The following is an 18,486-nucleotide window of genomic DNA, read 5'->3' on the forward strand; positions in this document are numbered from 1 at the left end:
GACAAAGCCAGTAGAGAGCACTAGTACTTTAAGGAATACCGAATACCCCAGCCAAAATGCTCATGGGATGTGGGCAAGGTGAGTTCCAGGTGGGCATTGGCTCTGAGTGGGTTTGTACATGTGTTGTTACTTAAACCAGGAAGGTTGGGCTTCCAAAATCTCACATGGGTCCCATCTAGGCTTCATGTGCAGTGTACAACTCAGATGGGGCCCATGCTTAACCCCTCCTGGTCCCATCACTGACCCTGGTAGGGATCCAAACCGGACTGAACAGTTATCCAAACCGGACTGAACAGTTATTTGCACTCTGCCTATTTTGCACTATGACTATTTGCACACCTGTACAGATGTCCTTTTCTTTTCTGTAAATATATTTTTCAGCTCTTTATTACCTTTATTACCTTTAGTACTTTCTACTTTTTTTAATTTATCCCCTACCCTATTTATTGTTTAGTGTCATTTTCCTTTAGTTTAAGACTGTGTTCTGTGTTTCTTTGTTACTTGTCATGCGTGTTGCTCTCACCAAGACAAATTCCTTGTATGGGTAACATACTTGGTGAAATAAAGAGATTCTGATTCTGATTCTGATATGTGGGGCCAAACTGGAACTCATGGACAAAATGTTCTGGTTCCCAGTTGGGTTAATCATACAGGACATGGACACGTCATCTGGGATAGTGTACCTTGTCTGACGAGTAAAATAATAAGATGTAAAAGCTGTGATGTCATGTATGCCAGCGGATACCACATAGACACTGGTGAAATGGGTAAATCTCATTTAGGGTGTTCAGGGTTGTAGTGCCAAATGTGCCCCAGTACAGAGCAGATCGGGTTCATGGGGTTCATGTTGAAATATACTGTAGAGCTGAGATCAGGGATCGGACGATTGAGGGGCCCAGTTTAGTATCAGGTGCCCTTGCTAACAGCATTCTCTACCCAGAATTAAGATTATTGGTATTCTAATGTGAGGCTGATTTGTCCTTTAAACAGTGGCTATAGAAAGAAGGTGCTTGTAGGCGAAGCTTGGATCGGTCAGTTTCATTAGGTTATTTGGAAGAACTTCACAGCTAGCTGCACTCATCAAGTTCACTCAAAACATTTGTTTATTGAAGTTTGGTCAGTGGACAGGACTGTCAACAACAAATACAGTAATCATAAAGAAGCTGTTATGGCACAGTAAAGGAAACGACTGTTTCTGAACTGGCACTAATGGTTATTATGAGGGTTAAACTACCAGTGAGAGAGAGAGATTAGATTGAGATACTTTAGGCAGAAGCGTACTCAGAGATCGGTCGGTCGGCCTGTAGAGCGGTTGGTGTGTTTAAGGGTGGAGATTGCTCCGTTTGCTCCTTCTGGACTGTCTGTTTACTTCTGGATCTGGGCCTCTGACTCCTCATCATCATCCTCATACATCTCCCCTTCTTCCTCAGCTGTGGCATCCTGGTACTGCTGGTACTCGGACACCAGGTCGTTCATGTTGCTCTCGGCTTCGGTGAACTCCATCTCGTCCATGCCTTCGCCGGTGTACCAGTGCAGGAAAGCCTTACGCCTGAACATGGCAGTGAACTGCTCGGAGATGCGCTTGAACAGTTCCTGGATGGCGGTGCTGTTGCCAATGAAGGTGGAGGACATCTTCAGCCCCCTGGGCGGGATGTCACACACGGCCACCTTCACGTTGTTGGGGATCCATTCGACAAAGTAGCTGCTGTTCTTGCTCTGGATGGCCAGCATCTGCTCATCCACTTCCTTCATGGACATGCGGCCTCGGAAAACGGTGGCCACGGTGAGGTAGCGGCCGTGGCGCGGGTCGCAGGCTGCCATCATGTTCTTGGCGTCGAACATCTGCTGGGTGAGCTCTGGAACGGTGAGGGCACGGTACTGCTGGCTGCCTCGCGCTGTTAGAGGAGCAAAGCCGGGCATGAAGAAGTGCAGGCGAGGGAAGGGGACCATGTTGACGGCCAGCTTGCGGAGGTCGGCGTTAAGCTGCCCTGGGAAACGCAGGGAGGTCGTGACGCCACTCATGGTGGCTGACACCAGGTGGTTGAGGTCGCCGTAGGTGGGTGTGGCCAGTTTGAGGGTGCGGAAGCAGATATCGTAGAGAGCTTCGTTGTCGATGCAGTAGGTCTCATCGGTGTTCTCCACCAGCTGATGGATGGAGAGAGTGGCGTTGTAGGGCTCTACCACTGTGTCAGAGACCTTAGGAGAAGGCACTACGCTGAAGGTGTTCATGATTCGGTCTGGGTACTCCTCCCTCACTTTGCTGATGAGCAGGGTGCCCATGCCAGAGCCTGTACCTCCTCCGAGAGAATGGGTGAGCTGGAAGCCCTGCAGACAGTCACAGTTCTCACACTCCTTCCTCACCACGTCCAGCACTGAGTCCACTAGCTCTGCTCCTTCTGTGTAGTGGCCTTTAGCCCAGTTGTTACCTGCTCCACTCTGGCCTGCAAACAAACCAGCAGAGCATCAGTTTGACGGCGCCCTTGTACTACAAAAGATCTTATTAGACCATGCTGAAACAACTGGGAGACCAACATAAATTGACAAGACCACATCCAGTACTTTATATATGTAGTTTATTAGATCTATGTGTCTCTAGCTAACCACCAGAGGCCGTTAGAGGTGAGATACTGACCAAAAATGAAGTTATCAGGTCTGAAGAGATGACCGAAGGCCCCAGATCGAACACTATCCATGGTTCCTGGCTCCAGATCCACTAGGATTGCTCTGGGAACATATTTGGAGGCTGGAAAGAGACCAAATACACATTCATTAATTAGCAAAGTACAAACTGAGCTAGCAGTAAAGCACTCCAGTCTCTAGTCCAACAAAGGTATGATGATCTTGGTAGATACTGTACAATGTTCTGACTCACAGGAGGCTTCATTGTAGTAGACACTGATCCTCTCCAGCTGAAGGTCCGAGTCACCCACGTAGTTTCCAGTGGGGTCGATGCCATGTTCATCACTGATCACCTCCCAGAACTGCACAAGAACACAGCACACTGATCAGGAGAGCTTATGGGACCTTATGGGATAAGGTAAGGATCCTCTGAATGTTTCAGGTTAAATTCTTTCTCTAAAACAGCTTCTAAAACGGAAGTATTCGTATTTTAGTGTCTAGTAGCTCTGGGCTGATTAAGTATTCCTGCTGCATCAGTCTGAAATAGGAGCAGATTGATCTTCCAGCAACAGACGAGACAGGCGAGGCCATCAAGACTACCGCTGAGAGAGACACAGCAGTCCTCCAGGGAAGAGGTAGGGGGGTATGGCATCAGTCCAGCAGAGAGAAAAGACTATGGTGAGACAGAGAGAGAGAAAGAGAGAGAGAGAGAGAGAGAGGGGGGGGGGGGTGGGGGGGGAGAGAGAGAGAGAGAGAGAGAGGGAGAGAGAGAGAGGGAGAGAGAGAGAGAGAGAGAGAGGGAGAGAGAGAGAGAGAGGGAGAGAGAGAGACAGAGAGAGAGAGAGAGGGAGAGAGAGAGAGAGAGAGAGAGGAGACAGAAGGAGAATAAAAGCAACCGGAGGAAAGCAGAGGCAGGAATAAAAGAACGAGAGATGAAACAAAAAAGCTCATCACAGAGATGTGAGGCTGCAAGAAGATGGGTGGATTTGACGCCTCCGCCCAGTCTGACACTAATTTTGTGGATTTTTTTTCTTAAAATAGCTGACTGGGTTAACAGACTGAACCAGTAACTCTAAATATATCCTCTCAACAGTTCATAAGGAGCAGCAGAAATTATACACGATTATAGATAGATGAATACTCTTACAGACAGACAGATAAATGGATGGATGGATAGGTGGGTGGGTGGGTGGATGGATGGATAGGTGGATGGGTGGATGGATGGATGGGTAAGTGGGTGGGTGGGTTGGTGGATAGATGGATGAATGGATGGATGCATAGCTAGATGGATGGATATATGGGTAGATGAATAGATAAGTGGGTTGGTGGGTGGGTGTGGGTGGGTTGGTGGGGTGGATAGACAGATGGATGGATGGATGGATGGATGAATGGATGAATGTATGGATGGATATGTGGGTGTGGGTGAATAAACAGATATGTGGATGGATGTGTGGATATGTGGATAAATAGATTGATAGATGGAGCGATGGATGAATGGATGAATGGATTGTGGTTGGTGTGGCGCAACAGATAACACCACCACCTACCATTGCGTTACAACAACACCATGTGGGAGACCAGGGTTCGATTCCCGGTCTGGGTGACTATCCTGTGCTACACCAATAAGAGTCCTTGGGCAAGACTCCTAACACTACATTGGCCCTCCTCTGTAATACGAGTAACCCTGTAAGTCGCTCTGGATAAGAGCGTCTGCTAAATGCCATAAATGTAAATGTAAATGCATAGCTAGATACATGGATGGATGGATGAATGCATAGCTAGATACATGGATGGATGGATGAATGCATAGCTAGATACATGGATGGATGGATGAATGCATAGCTAGATACATGGATGGATGAATGCATAGCTAGATACATGGATAGATGGATGAATGCATAGCTAGATACATGGATAAGTGGGTGGATGGATGGACAGTGGATGGATAGGTGGTGGGTTGGTGGATAGATGGAGAAATGGATAGATGCATAGCTAGATGGATGGATATGTGGGTGTGGATAGATAAATAGATAAGTGGGTTGGTGGGTGAATGGATCGATGGATGGGGTATGTGGATAGATAGATGGATGTATAGGTAAACAGGTGGATGGAGGATAGATAGATACTCCTGTTGGGAAGTTTGTAATCACAGAGGCATGACTTGGCAGCTGATGCTACGCAGTTCCTCAGTGGCTCATTATGACTATGTGAGATCATGTGACTGGACTCAAGATTTAAGACTGACCGCTGCACAGAGGCGGACTTGAGGTTTTAGCGTGTGGGTGAACTAATAAGTGGTGCAGTAAATGATCTGTTCCCCAGACTGGGTCTGGGATTTGGGCTTTGACCTGGATTGTGGGATAGACTCTGTGGGTTAGAGTAATTCGTCTTAAATCTGATCAGCGTTATGATGGGACTGAGCTCTGGATAAGAGCTCTGGACCTTGGCTGAAAAACAGCACAATGGTCTTGACCAAAAGGCTCGTCTCACTGCGGGAATCCTGTGGTAGACGGCCTTCCAGCTGGGGCTGGGCCATCACGCCTCTAAAGTGCCACTAAAAAACGAGATGCACTTTTGTTGAGGAAATAAGCTGCCAGCCAAAGCGTGCCAAGGACAATGAGGACATGCTATGGTGATGTTGTCCCGCTGTACCCTCTTGCTTTGAGAGAGAGAGCGAGAGAGAGAGAGAGAGAGAGAGCTCTGAAAAGAGCAGGAAGAAAAAAGTGAGGAAAAAAACAGCTCACTTGTCACTTGTCGAGCTGCAAGGGAAAAAAGGAACCTCGCTTCAAGGACAAACACAATCCTGCACAGCTACAGACACCAAGTCCGAAGATACACTATAAGACAAAAGTATTGGGACACCACTGTTTCTTCTGAAAGCAAGCAAAATTAAAAAGAGTTGATCCTGCTTTTGTTGGAGTAACTGTCTCTACTGTCCAGAGAAGAAGGCTTTCTAATAGATTCTGGAGGAGCAGCATTGCTGTGAGGATTTGATGGCATTCAGCAGTAGTGAGGTCAGGATGTTGGATGGAGATCACCACCACACCCCACTTTATCATTCCCAACTCCCCAAGTCATCCCAGAAGTACTGGATGGAGCTCCACCACCATCATTATTCCAGAGAACACAGTTCTTCCACTGCTCCACAGCTCCTCAATGCGGCATTGTGCCAATAGGTTCATGATGTTTATCTGCTCCAGTGAGTCCTATTCTACTGGCAGTAATATAATAATAATAACAATAATAATAATAATAATAATAACAATAATATTTATTGACATTATCTATATCACCCATGGAAAAAAGTAATTGCCCCCCTAAACATAACTGGTTGTGCCACCATTGGAGGTAACAACAGCACTCCTCTGAGGAAATGGTCCACCCTCTATAGCAGAATTATTAGAATTTGGCTACATTGGAGGGCTTTCCAGTGTGAACTGACTGTCTTGCCAAAGGACTTTGACTGGGTCACTGTAGTCTTGGATGATCTGAAGCATTTAAATGTGAAAACTAAGCCAAAATAGAAGAAATTTACAGCACTGTACATGCTATTAACCAATAGTGCTTTCCTCTGCAGCACTGTGGCCTGGCCAACTCACTGCTCTACTGCCTCGGCTCCACCCATCCAGACACCACCTCCTTTCTTTAGCCTTTGTCTCTAATTATCTATTCAACACAGTTGCCACCTGCCATCTAAACGGGTCATTAGGGAACCCCAAAGCACTGGCCCTGAGCTCTTACATGTGGCATGTATTAATTTGTTAGAGAGAGATAGAGAGAGAGAGAGAGAGAGAGAGGTGAATGGACCACCTTTATTTTAAGAGTGTAGGGCAACAGAGGTCCTGTTCTCTCCACTGTAGAACCAGATAGACTTGTCCTTGTAGACTTGTATGTCTGACAAAGGAATTCGCTTAGAACGTCATACCCCAGGCAGAACATGTGCGTGATGGTGGGAAACATGCTGCGGTTCTTATAATGGGGAATTAATGATGGGGCAGATGTGCGTAGAGTTAAGCGATCCTCAGCCACCCTCCTGCAGACAGCATGAGATCACCGCATTATGTCAGCCCCCTGCAACCCCCCTTCTTACTACCCCAGCCCAGCCCAGCCCACCACCCCCGGCCCCCACTCTCGGTCTCCTTTCCAGCAGAAGGTGCTGACATATGCCTATGATACAGGATATCCTCCTCGGCCTCTGTTTTGAATTACATGACAGAGTGCTGTGCAGTGGTGGTGGTGGTGGAGGGGGTGGTGGGGTTTGGTGGTGATGTAATGGAAGTCATGGTGATCTAGGCTGTGGAACATCTATCAGATCATCTACAAATGCTATTAGATCTACTCAACATGTTCCTCTTCACTCTGAGACAACAGCGCAAACTGCCCAAGCACACTACATGTCCAAATGTTTGTGGACATCCCTTCGAATGAATGCATTCAGCTACTAGTACCTGAGAGAAGTACTGCCGATAGTATAGAACTCCAGGCACGGGCTAGAAGGGGGTATAAAGCCCCCCAGCATTGAGGAGCTGTGGAGCAGTGGGAGAACTGTGTTCTCTGGAATGATGGTGGGTGGTGGAGCTCCATCCAGTACTTTTTGGGATGAGTTGGGGAGGTGGGGATGCTGAGGTGGGGTGATGATCATCCCTACCAACATCATGACCTCACTAACGCTATATGTTATATCCTTGATTTTCAGAAGAACAATGAATGAGCAGGTGTCCCAATACTTTCGTCCAATAAGATTATCTGCAAACAGGACCCTGCAGAGTCTGCAGAGGAGAATGACTGTGCAGTTTACAGTGCAGATCGATGAAATGGGGATTCAGGAAGACAAAGACAGAGCATGTGGCCAAGACAGCATCTGCTACAGCGTGGAAGCAGAGCCATGACGAAGCAGCTGGGGCCTTCAGCAGGCCTTCCAAGCTAGAGCTCATCAGTCATTTCTGACTCGGAATCAGCTTATGATGAAATCGATATGAGGCGATCTCTGAACACTGAGTTGGCCGGCATGCTCTCTGTGTCTGAGAGCTTCTTTCTTTCACAAAATGACCCCAGTTTTGCACACGACCCATTGTTCTATACGTCTGTTCTTACACAGGCTCCACGACTCATGAGATGAGCTACGGGATCCTCCACGACATCTGCTTGCACAGCAAGGCGGGATGAAACTGTGTCTTTGTTTGAGCTACTTCAGCAGCTTCCCCAGAGGAGGAGGAGAAGGAGAAGGAGGCGTTATTTTATTTCCCACCTGTATTCAGGATAGGCCCACCTCTCTGAGCTAGGATTGGGTGGTAGTTCACTACCTCTCTGATAGGCAGATATGTGAGTGTGTACTCCTCTCCAATCCTAGAGCAAGCACTGCCAGCCAAGCCTACTTTGCCAAGCTACTTTGCTGGAAACGGGTGGAGGAATAAGACTGAAAACGGGTGTGGCTCTCCTGAAAACGGGTAGGAAACAAAATATGCCTCTGCAGCTTCACACACGTTCAGACTTACTCTGCTCTCCCTCTCTTTGGGCTAATTCACATTTCATCAGCACCTCTGCTAACTACCTGTTGCTCTGAGACCAGCTCTGCAGCTCTCGTTCGTTCTAGTATCTGATTGGCTCAGACGCTGATGGGCGTTGCCACGTCTTTCACCAGCTGCACAGATCTTGGATCTTTAGGATGGTCAGCTTAGCTTAAATGTTGGGTCCACTCTCAAAAGAATGGGCTTTCTCCAGGACTTACCATCAGTCGTTAAAGTTAAAACCTCGTATCTAGATCCAGACAGCTTGGGTTCTCAACTTCTAGCAAACCTGGGCATGATCTCAATCAAGTGGAAGAGCTTTACCTTGGCTCCAATCTGGTTGCCACACTGGCCGGCTTGAATGTGAACGATCTCACGCATCTTGTCCTGCTTTGTCCAGCGGAGGGTCCGTGAAAGGGCGGGCGAGCGAGCGAGTGTGTACGTGGGTGTGTGTGTGTGTGTGTGTGTGTGTGTGTGTGCGTCCTCGTCCTGAAGTCGCCGGCAGAAGGCTGGACCAGTCCGGACGAGGCTTTTTATACTGCAGTGATTTTACTGCAACGTCTACCAGAGAGAGAGAGAGACACAGGGAGAGAGCCAAAGAGAGAGGGGGGGCAGAGAGGGATGCAGTGACGTCACTTAACGCCAGCCAATCACAGAGGGCGAGAAAACGACCGTCTGGGTCCTGTGGTACCAGACAGAGCAGCAACATCAGCACCACTGCGTTATGAGGAGCAGAGCTGTCTCCAGCATACAGATGTGCAGCGTCTGTCTGAGTGGAGATCAGATCCCAGGTGATTTAGGATTTATGATCCAGAACCAGAGAACCATGGTTCTTCAGTGTTCTAGTACAGAACGCTGCCTGTGATTATGGGTATTGAAGCAGTTTGAGGCTCTATGTTCTTAATATGTATAAAGGTGTGTGTGTGTGTGTGTGTGTGTGTGTGTGTGTGTGTGTGTGCGCTGATGAGCTGCAGTCTGTGTAAGGATTGAATTAGTCCTGGGTGCTTAGTGCTGTTACAGCAGTGTGTTTTCTCCTTTAAGCAGTGCTGCCTTTTTTCTTGTAAATCCCTCAGTTTCTCCACCCACCCCAGTGTCCTGCTGACTGAACAGCATGCCGGATCGTCCAGTCGCAGCCCTCTTGGCTACATTCTTGCCTGGTCGCACAGCAGCAGCTCTCTGAATGGAGGAAGCGTCAGTGTGTGAGATGAGAGTGAATGTGACTCAGGACTGTTGGTACAAGTCCTGTAACACACACTGCAGAGGCAGCACGGCGGTGAGGAGGGGGGGGGGCGACAAAGGAGAAAAATCCCTGACTCACTGTGACCCCACCCACACCGACCAGCTCACCCGACTGTGAGGGCGATCTGATGTCAGATTCTTTAAATATTAGGAGAAAGAAAGGAGGAAGAAGAAGAATAGAGAGAGAGAGAGAGAGAGAGAGAGAGAGAGAGAGAGAGAGAGGAAAAAAGAAAGAAAGAAAGAAAGAAAGGAATTTAAAAAGATGCTACAAACATTTTAGACAGGAATAAAGAAATGAAAGGAGAAACAAACAAATAAACAAAGAAGAAAGGAAAGTAAAAAAGAAAAGAAAAAAGACAAAAAAGAAGAAAGGAATAAAGGAAAGACAAAAGAAAGAAGAACAAACAAAAAAAGACAAAAAGAAAAAAGGAAAGAAAGAAGAACAAAGAAAAAAAGGAAAAAAACAAAAGAAAGAACAAAGAAAAAAATATATAAAAGAACAAAGGAATAAAGGAAAGACAAAAGAAAGAAGAACAAACAAAAAAAGACAAAAGGAAAAAAGGAAAGAAAGAACAACAAAGAAAAAGACAAAGAAAAATAAAGAAGATCAAAGAAAAAAGGAAAAAAACAACTAAAAAAATAAAGAACAAAGAAAAAAAGGAAAAGAAAAAAAAACAAAGAAAAAAAGAAAGAACAAAGAAAAAAATAGAAAAGAACACAGAAAAAAGAACAAAGGAATAAAGGAAAGAAAAGAAAGAAGAACAAACAAATAAAAGAAAGAACAAAGAAAACAAGACAAAAAGAAAAAAGGAAAGAAAAAAGAAACAGAAAGTGACAAAAAAGAAAGAAAGGAAAAAAGACAAAGAAAAAAAGAAAAGAAGAACAAAGGGAAAATGGAAAAGAAAGGAAGGAATGTATTGTATTGTAAGGCTGTATTGCCGGTACACCTCTCTGTCTCTCTGTGGAGTTTCTGATTTTCGGAGCGCCTCTGTCTCCTCACAGGGTCACACAGGTGTGTTTCTCTAAACTGTTCACAGATCAAACAAACCCCTTTCACAATCTACTGCTCTTAATTACAGATCATACCAACCAATCAGGGCCCAGTTTCCCCAAAGCGTGGTAAGTTGAGGTGATCTCAGGAGGTTTTTCAGAGCAGTGTTTTTGTTAAGATGAAGTTTTGAATTGAAGAACCGTGTTGACCCTGAGACTGTGAGCGCGGCCCGTCCACCCCGCCCACTGGTCCAGATCACTCGTGTGTTCTTCCTGCCTGGAGCAGGATGTATTGATTTCTGGCCTGGAGGACAGATGCAGTTAAGTCCTCTGAGGGTGCACATACAGATGGTGCCTCCCAAGGACACCCAGTCCAGTCAATACTGGGGGAGGCCTCCTAACCTATACTATACTACTATACTATATGTCCAAAAGTTTGTAGACACTCCTTCTAATGAATGCATTCAGCTACTAAGTTGCACCCATTGCTGACATGGATGTGCAAATACACACACACACACACACACACACACACACACACAGCTTGTCTTATCCCTATAGAAAAGTATTGCCAATAGAATAGGACTCTTTGGAGCAGATAAACATTTATCTATTGGCACCATGCTGCCTAAAGCCAGGCGTGGGCTAGAGGGGTACAAAGCCCATCCTGACCTCACTAAAACTCTTGTCGCTGAATGCAATCAAATCCTCACAGCAATGCTCCTCCACAATCTAGTAGAAAGCCTTCATCTCTGGACAGTAGAGACAGACTCTAAAAGAACTCTTTTAATAACCTTAATTTCAGAAGAAATCAGCAGTGAATGAGCAGGTGTCCCAATACTTTTGTCCAAAGAGTGTATTTCAGATTATATGCTAACAGTTCTTATGATCATGTTACAAAATGGTTGTCTTTGTTGTTAATGGGGTTGTTTTACCAGCATGAGCCCTTTGAGAAAGATTCCTGACCGCTGAATTGGTATGACCCCCAGCATTAAACCAAAACCCTTAAATCGGACAGTCTCATTTATGCACGCAGGTGGATAAGAGGTGCCTTTAATTTTGCTGAGGTTGCTCCTAAGAAGAGAAGCTCGATCCAAATATGACCACGAGGTATTACAGTCTCTGTAATGGCTCCTATTCAAGCAGATCACATCGATGAATGATTTTGCATTCTGCAGTGAGAAGCCCAGGCCAACACCTGAGCACCGCGGCCCAGCTGAAGGCCCGCCGCTGCCCCCTGCCTGCAACACAACGTAAAAAAAAAAGGCTCCTTTAAATATCAACAACAACTATGTAATAGCCATAACATTAAAACCACCTATCTAATATTGTGTAGGTCCCCCTTATGCCATCCAAACAGCCCCTCAAGCCCTGGACTCCACAAGACCTCTAAAGCTGTCCTGTGGCATCGGCACCAAGACTAACGTCAGCAGCTGATTCTTTGAGTCCTTTAAGTAAGTTGAGCATCAACGAGAGCCTCGGGTGCCCATGACCCTTGCTGCTGGTTTACCAGTTGTCCTTCCTTGGAGCACTTTTGATACTGTATACCACATACACTCCACAAGATCTGCCTGATGTTTTGGAGATGTTCTGACCCAGTTGGGTTGTCTCAGATCCTTACGCTCAGCTTCCAACACATCACCTTCAAGACCTGACTGATCACTCGCTGCCTATATGTAGATCCACCTCCTGACAGCAGCCACTGGAACCTGATTATCACTGTTATTCACTTTGCATAAGTGGTTTTAATGTTATGGCTCATCAGCTAGGTTTGGTTTGGTTTGGTCTGGGCATGATTGTGGCCCGATGGTAGGACTCAGAACCGGAACCTGGCGTTATGTGAGCTCAATAAATGCAAAGTGACATCAGAGGACAGGCACTTTTAATGCAAAGTCATGATACCAGATCAAACAGGGTGGTTTAAAAGGCAGAACTTGAGAATCACAGCGCCCCCTGCTGAAACAGTGTGCTTACCCATGAGGGCCTTTTTTTCAGTCCGGTGACTACAGTACACTCTAGTGGTCTAATCGTGGTACAATCCTTTGTAATGAGGAGGTTAAACTCAATGCAATTGCTGGTCAGTGATAAATGCAAGGGGCTCGGTCCACTGCTATCAAATCTCATTATTATTAGTATTGGTCAGTGTTTTAGAGAAGCTGTCCTACCACACACGTACATGAGCACTGCTTGAAGCTCTGATTTCGTGGGTTTTGGAATGAGGCCATCAGGGCATGACCCACATTACCGTGGTACAGTGTGCTATTGTCTGCAGTTCCAAGCTAAAGGGGAAATCCACCAGAGGTTCTACATTTCTGCCTAATTCAACGTCCTTTTATTCACCCCTGATCCCACACAGGTCTGGGTGCACTGGGTTGTTGATGACAGGGTTGTGGGTTTGATACCTAGGTTTGCTAAGCAGGCCCTTGCGCATGGCCTGTGTTTCTCGGATGGGTTAAAGGTGGGGGTTTCATGCATGTTCCAGAAATATTGCTTATGTTACTCTTTGAATGACTTCTGAGTTTCTAATATTTCTAATATTGCTTTCTTCAGGGACTATTTATCCTTAGAACACCCTGCATGTATCCCTCCACCATAAACGAGTGTGGAATAAATCCATTAAAGCCTAAACCAGATCCCAAAACTGCTGTAAAGCAGTGTTTCAGACACCAGAGAGAGTATTCAGTCTAATTACTTAATTATGTTAGATAATAACTTTATTTAGGGTTGATTTCAGAAGGCTCAGATGTCTGTTTCACTCCACACCCACTCTAAATAACGTTTTTCTACATGCCTTTTTTACGTCGTAAGCATTTAATTATAGAGAAATCATAGACAATGGCTGTTGGAAAGCTAACAGTGGAGCTTATCGAATTGTCCTCTCAACCCAGGACTCCCCTGAAGTGATCTGATTAAATTTAATAAGAGGTTTGTTCAGGACCATAAAAAGAAATTTCATTACTGAAAGATAAACAAACAAACAAAAAACCCAACAACTGAGGGTGAGGAGCACAATTTCATGGAGTGTAGTTAGATTAGGACCGGGTAGTTATGATGAGCCGAGAGGGGTAAGGCCTTTTCTTAAGGGAACAACAGTGGCAGCTTTAGTGGACTCGGGTACCAGACCCACATCCCTGAGCCACGTAGCTTCAAAAGAACCTTTGACCCCAGTATTGGTCCAGAGACTAGGAATCCAGGCGTCGGCTAGAGGGGTATATAAAGCCCCCCAGCATTGAGAAGCTGTGGAGCAGTGGAAGAGCTGTGTTCTCTGGAATGATGAGGTGGGGTGGTGATCAACCATCCGACCTCCTGACCTCACTATCGCTCCTGTCATCTAGCAGTAGGCTTTCTTCTCTGGACAGTAGAGACAGTTACTCTCACTCTTGTTAATCCCCTTGATTACAGATGAAGTAAGAATGAATAAACAGGTGTCCGAATACTTTTGCCCATATCATGTAATATAGTATGTATCATGAAATATAATATAAGTTTGCAGCACTAGAAATTCACAAATTCACAGAAAAAGGATGTTTTTGACTCATAGCAATAGTGGAACCATAAAGAACCACCTACCACCAATGTGGAGAACCCTTTAGACATGAGTTGTGTGAGTCATGGTAACACACAGAACTCGGGTCTTTACAAAAGAACCATTGAATAACTCTTTTAAAAGAGTCCACCGATCCAGTCTCAGGGCAGAAAACCATCCATTCATCTTCTTATCAGCTACGTTCTGGTCAGGATCCCGAGCCTGCCCGGAATCACTGCACACAAGGCAGGAATGGCCTCTGGACAGGGCGTCAGTCGAGCAAATGTCACATAAAAACCTCATATCTCCATATTAGCTTTTTTATTTTAGTTTTTGTTGTTCTTTATAATTTATCAGAACGTCCTGATGAATAGACCAATAGAAATGCTCCGAAATGACTCAAAAATACTGTCCACATTGACTTCCATTGAAGGTCAAGAGGTTTTTGGAGATACCGTTTTTTTTTTTTTGTTTGCATGAGCGATGAAATGCTTCTACAAGCCAGGCAGCAAAGCAAATCCAGCTAAATCTAATTGTGGCCACTCATGAACCCCAGTGCAGGCGGCGTAATGAATGTAGTGAGTATCCGGGATGTAATTAAAGCTACACACATCACAGAATTCCACAGGCAGCGGGGTCATATGACTGTCTGGCCGAGCTATATGGTGGCTAAGTAGGCCATATGGGGGATGGATGTCACTTATTCTGTAGGAACGACTACTTTTTTTTTTTTTACATGCACATCAAAGAGAAAAATTCCCAAGGAATTCACACTGGGGCGTTTTTCCCTGTGACTCTGAGGCAGGGAGACGCGAGAGACGTTTCTGTCTGATGCTCATAAACAATCCTAGCTGTTACAATTCAAACGCTTATTTATCCAGAGACATGACAGCCTCCAAATCTTCTGAAAATACGGCACTGCCAGAGGCCTGAATGGCTGTCTGCTAAATATACAGCATTCTCAGATCTGCTCACACCACTGTTTTGGCAGCGTACTGTTCATTGTTCTACAAAAGTTTCTTATCTCCAAAAAAAAGGCATGTAGAGTCAGTCTTAAAAGCCATCGAAAAGCAATTTCTTTCTATCAAAAGCTTTTAATAAACGATGGGGAAACATCTGACGTCCCGGCATGCGTCAGTCTGAAGAGATCAGCTTCCACACCTCAGCCACGGGCTGTAGAAACGAGGCCTTCGCCGGTGGCTAAAGGAGACTCTGAAAGAATGAAGTGGACTTTGAGCGCAACACAAGCAGCGCTGCTCAGAAAATCATGTTTCATAAAACCTTTTGAATGGTAGAATAAGCCTTCCTTTGTTCCACTAAATCTCTCGGCCTGCCTCCGTCTAGGATGGTGTGCATTGCTCCGGGCGTCCGAACTGAGTTAACCTCCTGAGACTCCATCACAGTTAGCAGTTCAGCTTCTCTGCGCTCTAAAGCTCACTGCAGCCCAGGATCCTTAATGAAGACAGACCACACTTCCACTGACTGGTGGTCAGTTTTAGGGCATGTGGCTTTAAGTTCAGCTTATTTACTGTCCATTTAGATGTGTAGTACAAATCATTTACGAGACAACGTGGCTACAGCAGTGCTTGTACGATAACAGTGGGGCCTTATTCCTGTGCGGTTTAGGAGTATTATGGACATTAGGAGTATGTCACATTACATTTATTTATACTGTGCAGAATGAACAGTAATGTAAAGTCAGTGTTTGCCAGAATTGAACCCCTGAGGCAGCAGACGGTTTGAGGCCATCTACAGAACTGCAGGATGAACCATTCAGTACCTTAGTGTTCATTTGATTACACTGGTGTTTTGTTGGCTTCTGAAGCAGATATGAACACAATATACAGTTAAATAAAAAAGATACATGTTCTAATGAAGGGTGTGCGTGTTTTGCTGTTGTTTTTGGATACTTTATTACTTTATTTATTTATTTATTCATGTTATTTAACTGTAAATGACCTCTTCTTCTACTATAACACTAATCTTATTACTGTAACTGTGTTTATAATTACACCCATATAGTACATTTAGGACCTTAGGTGAGAGTTTGTATGTGAACAAGTATACACATAATAATAATAATAATAATAATAATAATAAACAAATAATATAATAAAACAATAATAATGATGATAAATAACATAATAATAATAATTATCATTATTTCAAATAACATAATAATAATAATAATAATAAATAATATGTTTGTATAGTGTGTATTCAATGTTTGTCCAGCATGTGTGCTACAGGAATACTCTAATTTTCCTTTGGGTCTTAAATTGAAAAATTTAGTTATACTGGAATTAATAAAAAATATTATCTTATCTTATCTTAAGTGTTTCACAAAGCAGTTTCTTTTCAGTTAGACAGCCCAAAGGTGAGGACTGCCCAATATATATATATATATATATATATATATATATATATATATATATATATAATATTTATATATATATTTATATTTTTATATATATTTAAAAGAATATATAAATATATTATTGTATGTATTTATTTTAAATTATATTTATTTATTTTTTTAATAATGCTGTGTCTACTGCATTACTATATTTCGCTATAATACTGAGCTGTTTCATTATTAAACTGGACCTCTGAATGTTTGAGCGATTTCTCATGAACTGAGGAGGATGATAGTACAGTAATAAACAATCAATCACAAACAAACCAAAGCTAAACTACGCTACGTTGCTGAGTGTCGCTACAAACAGTTTCTGCACAGGTACATTTTATCTTCAAGGCCCAACTGTGTGCCTGCTTTGGTGGAGGGAGGTGGAGCTACACAATAGTAATTGAGCTGATAATAATAAGGCTACCTTCTATTAAAGCCAGGTAACAGTCCTGTAACAGTACACACCAGTCACCTCTTTAGCATCTGTGAGACGCTCTACCTACACACACCAGCCATCACCTCTCACCTCTCTAAGCTGTTTTCAGACAGTGACCGTGGTTTGGTAATTGTGGTTGCGTAAAGCAGATGTGTGCGTTCATCACCAGCCAGGAGATTTATCCTTTCCTCACGCAGAATGTGATAGATATTCATTTATTGAGTTCACAATGTCGCCTACAGCATCATCTTGTGACGGGGTGTAATTGGCCTAACAGAGGGCAATTCATATTTAGGGCAGTATCAAATGGATTAGCACACGCCTTTAACGAAACCCAGAACATAAAATGTACATTCAAGCAAAATGCCAAAGTAACCCGGCTAATTTGATACCAAATATAGATTTCAAGTTTCCAGGGCAAAACTGCTTCCTCACCACATGACTGCATGCCTCAGCTATCTACACCAGCCCAGAGCAGAACAAGACCTACTGTTTTCTATAAGTGCGTCTCGGACGCTCGTAAAATCGGAAATCTGAACACGACAGCAGCTTTGAAGATTTGAACGCATTAGCTTTTGAACACAGGCAGGAATTTCCTTAAAAACACCCTGGGTGGTAGTTTTGGGTTCGGCCCCATGTCTCACACAGACCTCTCCTCAAGACCTGAGATCTTTATTTCGTTTATAAAAGAGAGAGGTTTTGGTTTGTTTATATGAGGATTATACACCAAATCAGCCATAACATTACAACCACCTGCTTAGTACTGTACTGGTCCCCTCCTCGTGCCACCAAAACTCTGAGCATTGGCCTGCTGAGGCATGGACTCCACCAGACCTCTGAAGGTGTGTGTCCTGCTGTGGTCTCTGGCACCAGACCTGAAAGTAAGGTTGTGAGGTAGGACCTCCATGAGCATCCATGACCGGTTGTCCTTCTTGGAGCACTTTTGGTAGGTGCTGACCACTGCATACTGGGAGGAACACCCCACAAGACCTGATGCCTGATGTTCTGGAGATGTTCTGACCCTTCAGTCATTGTCTAGAAATCACAGTGTGTTTCTTATGGGATTGTCTGATTTTTTTTTGATTGTCACGTCGGTAGATCCTACCTCTTGACAGGAGCCATCGGAAGCAGTAGTTTTAATGTTAAGGCTGATCTGTATGTACTGAAAAAGCGAAGCACTGAACTGACTCGATTGAACTGTGCACATACACTGATTTCCACATGAAGAGTAAAAAGTACGGAAACTCCAGGTGCACTTTTCACACAACAGCTTGAACGGAAGTTGGCACATGAGCAGTACCGTAGGGGGCGCTGACTGAGGTCCTAGACAGTATTTACAGGTAGTTTAACCATTTAAAACAGTTGTGTTAAAAGGAAATTCCAGATTTCTCACACATTCTGCATAACTGCGGTCATTCAGAGTGGTCTGATGTCAAATGGTACACTCTAGAATCAACCGGACTGGGATTTCTGGGCTATCCACTGTGAATGAGGACTTTTTGGAATTTGAGGAGGAGGTCCCCTTTCAGCTGTAGGTCTCAGATTCACAAATAAATAAATATAACAAAAAAACTGAGGTTTAGGAGTAAGATGATGATGAGCTAACAAATAAAGAACACATTCTCCAGAATAAAGTTCTAAACAGACATGGTCAACGTTCTTGAAGGTTCCTTGGTGGTCCTGCTAAAACACCAGGTCTTGTTTGTCAGGTCTAACCAGAGGCCAGTGTAAAAAAACAAAGTGTGTACAATCCTAGCCTGTT

The 18,486-nt window shown here is 44.4% G+C and overlaps 1 protein-coding gene across 1 annotated transcript; it reads right to left on the bottom strand.

The window, feature by feature from the left end:
- Positions 1-1,080: 1,080 nt before the first annotated feature.
- On the bottom strand, positions 1,081-8,701 carry LOC140574982 (tubulin beta-3 chain). Its single transcript, XM_072695082.1, has 4 exons — positions 8,451-8,701; positions 2,873-2,981; positions 2,633-2,743; positions 1,081-2,441 (listed from the first exon to the last, which is right to left on the bottom strand). The coding sequence occupies exons 1-4, from the start codon at positions 8,505-8,507 to the stop codon at positions 1,366-1,368; spliced, it is 1,353 nt and encodes a 450-aa protein (XP_072551183.1). The 5' UTR covers positions 8,508-8,701; the 3' UTR covers positions 1,081-1,365.
- Positions 8,702-18,486: the final 9,785 nt, after the last annotated feature.

This window comes from Salminus brasiliensis, chromosome 13 (assembly GCF_030463535.1).
Source record: "Salminus brasiliensis chromosome 13, fSalBra1.hap2, whole genome shotgun sequence".
NCBI classification, from domain to species: domain Eukaryota; kingdom Metazoa; phylum Chordata; class Actinopteri; order Characiformes; family Bryconidae; genus Salminus; species Salminus brasiliensis.